Here is a 6,640-nt window from a genome sequence, read left to right on the forward strand (position 1 = left end):
CAGTTGATTGTAATTGGCATGTAATTATCACCACCGATGCACGAGCAAAGTATAAAATGCAACCTATGGTAGATGTTGATACATATCTTCAAAGTTGTATTTGTAATACTGAAGACGAGAATGAACATGAAGAAGTCGTTTGGGTTCGTGATGATGTTGCAGTAGTTGAAATTGATGTTGATGCATGATGATATTTAGTTAATGATGAGATTTTTCTAGCATATATATTTTTTTATGTTTAGTTAATATGATATAAAGTGAAACTAGTAGAGTGGATTTGTTGGATAAAAAAATAATAATAAGATTATATATTTTAATTTCATTTTTCTTTATGGATTTTTTATTTATCACATCAAAGGATATAACTAACTTTTTTTATCCGCATGTTGTGGCTTTTTCTCTTGATAGGAATGGCTAGTGAGGGTAAAACTGTTGGAAAACCTCATTTTCAACATCAAGATAAGGCAAATACACAATCTCAAATTATGATTGCCAATCACGTGTTAGAGTAGGTGCCCGTCGAGCCAAGTGTTGGCCGAGTGTTCACAATGAAACTCTATGTATAAACAATCTTTATTTTAATAATATTTGAAATTATTGTTTTGGCACATCTTTATCTGTATACCCATGCTAGTTGCATAGATAAAGTCTTTGAATATACAAATAGTAGAAAGAATATGAGATGCTCATATGATAAGTATCATGAAACTCATATTTGCAATACTGTATATTCTAAACAGTTCCTAGTCGATTCGGCCGCCGCTAAGAAGGATATAGGCCGCTCGAGTTCGAGACTAGTATCTGCGATGTCATTACCATGTTTCATTGGTAGGGGACATTGTGATGTCCGAACATGTAGATCGGTGCTCCTTGTAGAGTGCACTAAACAACCCTCCATAAAGGACTTTCCAAGTGGTTCTCACTTATCGAGTGGAAACGTCCTAGTTTATGGTTGTACACCATTAGTCCTTATGACCCGGGACAACATTGAGACTCTATATGCTAGCATTGCACTTTAACTTGTTTACCGACTCATATCGAGTCATCAGGTGGCAAGATTGGGTGTTTTGTCGTAACATATAGGAGTCGATGCATTTTAGTCGGGGATTCACCGCTTATCTTCGGGTATGGATATCCTATGTGTATGTAGTTTGAAATCTCTGATCAGAGTATGGTAATTAAGAAAGGGGTTTCTTAGATTACAGCATCGATGCAACTACGACATGACACATAGTATCGATTCTTTGACAGCTCTCGAAATACCAATAGCTGTCGAATCGATCGGGATATATGATATTAAGGGATCGTACTGTACGCTAACCATAATTAAATGGTTCTTGCAGGCACTATCATTTGATACATAGGGAATCATGTAAGCGATGCTGCTAGGCGTTTAACATGATTGGTTGGGTACTATCAGACTTGAGTTCTGACGTTCTTATTATCAAGGAGTTGCTAGGTAAGAACGGAGCAATTGGGGTATGCTCATATAAGGACATGTTTAGTCCCGAATCACATGGAGATGTGAACCCACGGCTAGTTGTATCAATGAACCATTGAGGGCAACATAAGTGCTAACTTTTTAGATCCCGTTGAGAAGTTAAAATAGTTCAATGTGTTGAATGGCTTATAAAAGAGTTTATAAGCGTAAATAAAAATAGAAGTATGACTTCTATAAGGAAAATGTAACTTTTAATTTGAGGAAGTGTTCCTAAATTAAAAGTTGGCCAAACAAATAATGTATTTGAAAATTGTGATTTTCATAAACATTATTATGGACTAAATTAAATTAATTCAAGTGTTGAATTAATTAAATACTAGTGGGCCTAGTAGAGTCCAAATAATTAAATTAATTCAAGTGTTGAATTAATTAAATAACATTGGGCCTTGTAGAGCCAAATTAGAGATAATTATTAAACTAGTGGGCTTGAGTAATATCAAGTAAAGTTTAAATAGACTCAAATGTGTTTGAGACATTTAAATAAAAATTCCATGGGCCTCGTAATTGTTACAAGCCCAAGTAGAAAGCATGGAAGGGAGGTGAAGGGTTGGAGGCTACTTTTTCAATATCCAAGGCATGGCATGCACATGCTCACTTTAACTTTTTCAAGCACCAAGAAAAGTCATCCTCCTTCTCTCCTCCCTATGATTGCCGAAATTTCTAGTGTCATTCTCCTCCATTTATGCTTCTTCAATTGTTGAAGATTTCACTCTCTTCTCAAAGAAAAATCCTCTAATTTTTCTAGTGCAAATTTAGAGGGGATCTTTCTTGTTGGTGGTGGGCTTAATTTTTGAGCAATGAGTGCTCAAAGGAGGCTTGAAGATTTGTCTTGCTATTGTAGAGCTAAGTTGTTTACAACTTAGTTTAGAGCCATCATCAATCTTTTAAGATTGATAGGTATATTTCCTAAACATACTATGAATGTCATCTTTGTGTTTATTGTATTTGCTACACATCTTATTGTTTAGGGTGCTCGATTTCTTGTATGAAAAATATTTTTGAAACTTCCGTTGCGCAAGTGAGCACTTTAAACGATCCCTTTTTGTCACGTAGCTCGAAGTTCAAAAAGAGGTAGCATGTAACTTTATACATCAAGGATCTGTTTGCTGCTTTTGTATTACTCTTATTGGACCTTTTGATTTTGTCTGAATTTTATGTACTTTGTTCAAGTTGGTCTTGCAAGAAAACTCGGTAGCATGACAACTAGCGGAAAAGGTTAGCATTTTCTTGAAAAATCTCATTTTCAACTTCGAGATGAGGAAGATACACATCCACATTTATATTTACCAATCATGTAACTCGAAATTGAAAAGAAATAAGTATCATCACATTTTACACAAAAACAATCTGTTTCTTGCTTGTGTATAACTCTTATTTGACCTTTTGCATTTGTATTAATGTTGTATACTTTGTTCATGTCACTCTTGCAAGAGAACTTGGTAACATGCTAGCTAGCGAAAAATGTTATAACTTTGTTGCTTATAATTAAAACTTAACTTGATTATATTTTGGCTGGAATCAATACTTGGGCAGATTGTCAAAACATACAAGGTATGCTCAATAACCAAATGGATAAAGTTTCAAAGCAGCAACACAATGATGTACAAGGTATTAGATATAAAAATATATGAAACTTAAGAATTTTTTATTTCAAAAGATTAAATTTTGATATAATTTGGTATAATGCTTATTAATGCTTTATTTATCTCATATAACTTGCTTTTGATAGGAATGACTCTTACAAATAAAAATGTTGGAAAAACTTATTTTCAACTTCAAGATGAAACAAATACTCAACCACTGATTTTGATTGACAATCACACAACTCGAAATTCAAAAGAAAGAGGTAGCATCTTATTTATACATAAAAAAAATATATTGTGTCTTGTTTATAACTCTTATTTGACCTTTTTCTTTTACATGTTGTATATTTTATTCAAGTCTATCATACAAGAGAACTTGAGAACGTGGTAATTAGTGGAAAAGGTCGGAAATTTTTTTATTATAATTATAAACTCAATTTGCATAAATTTTGTTGAAATAATGCTTGTGCAGCTTGTCAAAGCATACAAGGTGCATCAAGAAACCAAATAGATGAAGCTTCAAATCAAAAAGACATTGAATTACAAGGTAACATCCTAAAAATTAAGATATAGAAAGACATGAAATTATGGTTTTTTAGTTCTGATGATTACATTTAGATATAACTTGTTATAATACTTACTTCATCCTTTATTTATCCATATAAAAACATACATGTTTGACTTCTAGGATCACATTCAACAATAACCCACATGTTGAAAATGATTTTATGGACGAAGAATCTGATCAAGGTAACCTATACGAAAAATGTAATAACTTATTTCACTTTCTGTATTCAATCATTTATTTCTCCTTTTTGCATCTAGATGTAGATAGAGAAAGTGATTATCTTGACGCTGAGAAGAAAACTAGAGGCCCTGCATTTATGAAAGAAATTTGGGGTAGACCTAGCATATTGCCACGTATTAAGATTCGATGTGTTGATATTGGACGTCCTATTGGATCAAGAAGAAATAAATTTACTGATTTTTTGGGTACTTTGGCAAGAAATGGTAAATTTTGTCCGATCGACGTCGAAGATTGGCATAAAATTCCCCTGGATAGTAAGAAAAAAATGCTAGATGTTATAAAGGTAATTGAAATGTTATTGAATAATTTTTATATTAAATAATTTTTTACTATGAGGGTAAATTGTCTAAATGCCTTTGTAGGAAAAGTATGACCTTTCTCCTAGAACAGAAATTTGGACGCTATTTTCAATAGCAAAAAAATGGAGAAACTGGAAGGCAGAACTAAAAAATAAGTATTATGACCTGAGTTGCCAATGCAAGTTCTTCTGCAAGAAAGAGATAAAATAGCTTTTGTAGAACAATATGTGAAACTAGTTGCTCAGTGGAACTCAGAAAAATTAAAAGTATACAATATTTTATACGTTTATAAAAAAATTCATGTAGACTTTTGTCTTGTGTACAAAGTTGAATTTAATGTATCAGGAGAGAAGTGAAAAAAATAAGATTGCTCGAAACCAAAAGATAATGAATCAGACAACTGGAAGAAGATCTTTTGCTCAAGTCCAACAAAAATTGGTAATTTATCTTATTAATCTTATAATTCTACATGCATTAGAATCTACAAATTTTTAACCAATTACATATTAGAAAAAATAAAAAGGGCGACCTCCATGACGAGTTGAATTATTTCATGCTTGTTTCACTCATGCTAATGGAAGTCCCTCAGGCAACATTGTGGCAGAAAAATTGGTAAGTTGTTTTATAAACTTCAACTAGATTACTTTCAAAGATATTTGTTTTCATAATCACTATGAATAAATTATGGGTTTTGATTTTTTGGTGAAGGCTGCAATGAAAGAATTAGAAAATCAACTTTTTAAAATGAGGATGATCAAATTGGTCAAAATGACGAATTTGCTCAAATCATTGGACCAGACAGACCAGGCCGAATGCGTATGCTTGGTGATGGTGTTAACCCATATGATTTATGGGGAGAAGTTCCAAGCCGTAGTACATGCAATCAAATAGTGATGGAGCAAAAGACAAAGTTAGAAAAATGGATGAGCAAATTAGAAAACAAGGCTAACACATCGCAATGTTAGAATCAAATATTTGCAATCAACCAAATCAAAACCTTCGTTCAAATTACAACAATATAAAACACACAACATCCTCTAGTAGTCCATTATCTCCAAGGGTAAAGTCTTTTTTCTAGTTTTATTACTTTATTATTATATTGAGTTAGTACTTTATGGATTCAGCATTGGCTTTTTGGTTTAAGAATATATGTTAGATGCGTAAATGGTTTTTCTTTTGTTTATTTTGATATTATTTATTATTTGATATGGCATAATGAGTTGGAGTCTGCTTTTTTGTAAGCTATGTTTTGTGTGAGCTTATAATTATCTCGAGTTAGCCATTTATTGATTTAGATAGTATATTTTGTTTGAAAATATATATTACATGTATATTTGCTGTCATGAGTTGACTAATTTGAATGATGTTTCTTTATGCTTCTTTGTTTTCTAGCTAGCTGGACATACTCATTAGGATAATGGTTGTTGATGATTGTACTTTATAATTGTTTTTATCAAAACCTTCTCTTTTGCACTTTCACGTAGATTGGATGTTCTGTCTCAATAAAAAGTCAATTGATTCGATGAAAATTGTGGCAAAAGGAGTTGTTCGTAGCATGGATCCAAATACCGAAGTAGGAAGACAGACGTTGTGTAATGCCCGGTTACTCGTACAAATGATAATAATGCGTTTTTGTCGTTTATTATGTAGTTATTTAGCTCGTTAGATTTCACGTGATGATTGAAGTATCAATATTGAGATTGAACATGACTTTAATATTGTCCATGGTATATTGAGAATGAATATATGTCTAAATAGTTATAGTAAGATGTGTAGGTGATGGTAGTGTAATGGAAGTTGTGGGAAATGAGATGTAAATATGGTAGTTTGTACGGGTTTTAGCATAATTATTTGAATATTAATCCAAATTTATTAAGGACATAACCAATAGAAAGCTAAGATATAATGCTACAACTTTCATGTTTTGGGTTTTGTCCAAATCATTAAGAAAGACAAGCCAAAAGTGCCCCGAAGTGTGTCGTGTATACCGTCATTCCTTCACTGACACATGTTGGGAGAACGGGCATAACTTTTTACTCAGACCTCCAAATGACCTGAAACCAATTGGAGATTCAAGCCAAGACATAGGGCTACAACTTTCCTGTTTACCACGTTTTCCGATTATGAACGGAAGAGACGTTTCTGGAGTAATCTTTGAGAAGTCTGCGCGCAGGGAGCAGAAGAGCCCGCGCTGGGGCGGCCAAGTTTGACCGCCCTAGTGCCCCTGTACCATTTTTTAGGTGTTTTTATAGTAGGGCTCGCGCTGGGGCGGCCAAACTTCACCGCCCTAGCGCCCCTGTGCGAAAGTGTGCGTTCCAAATACGATTTTTATGGTTTAAAACTCTAAGGATTCATTTGTTTAACCATCCTTATCATTTCTTCAACCAAACTCACGATAGAACAAAGGGAGAAAGCAAGGGTTTCACTTCTTTCCCTCAAATTCTCCACA

At 33.3% G+C, this 6,640-nt stretch overlaps 1 protein-coding gene across 1 annotated transcript; it reads left to right on the forward strand.

Moving 5' to 3' along the window:
• Positions 1–2,995: 2,995 nt before the first annotated feature.
• Positions 2,996–4,188, forward strand: LOC142554857 (uncharacterized). Its single transcript, XM_075665517.1, has 6 exons — positions 2,996–3,109; positions 3,231–3,347; positions 3,443–3,487; positions 3,557–3,631; positions 3,773–3,834; positions 3,910–4,188. The coding sequence occupies exons 1-6, from the start codon at positions 3,055–3,057 to the stop codon at positions 3,913–3,915; spliced, it is 360 nt and encodes a 119-aa protein (XP_075521632.1). The 5' UTR covers positions 2,996–3,054; the 3' UTR covers positions 3,916–4,188.
• Positions 4,189–6,640: the final 2,452 nt, after the last annotated feature.

This window comes from Primulina tabacum, chromosome 8 (assembly GCF_025594145.1).
Source record: "Primulina tabacum isolate GXHZ01 chromosome 8, ASM2559414v2, whole genome shotgun sequence".
In the NCBI taxonomy this organism is placed as follows: domain Eukaryota; kingdom Viridiplantae; phylum Streptophyta; class Magnoliopsida; order Lamiales; family Gesneriaceae; genus Primulina; species Primulina tabacum.

Bases quoted from the DNA above. Each gene is read 5' to 3' on its own strand.
- LOC142554857 (XM_075665517.1), top strand. From the start codon at position 3,055: ATGCTCAATAACCAAATGGATAAAGTTTCAAAGCAGCAACACAATGAT. The intron at 3,348-3,442 runs GTAGCATCTTAT...ATTTTATTCAAG, and splicing joins TCGAAATTCAAAAGAAAGAG to TCTATCATACAAGAGAACTT. The intron at 3,488-3,556 runs GTCGGAAATTTT...ATGCTTGTGCAG, and splicing joins CGTGGTAATTAGTGGAAAAG to CTTGTCAAAGCATACAAGGT.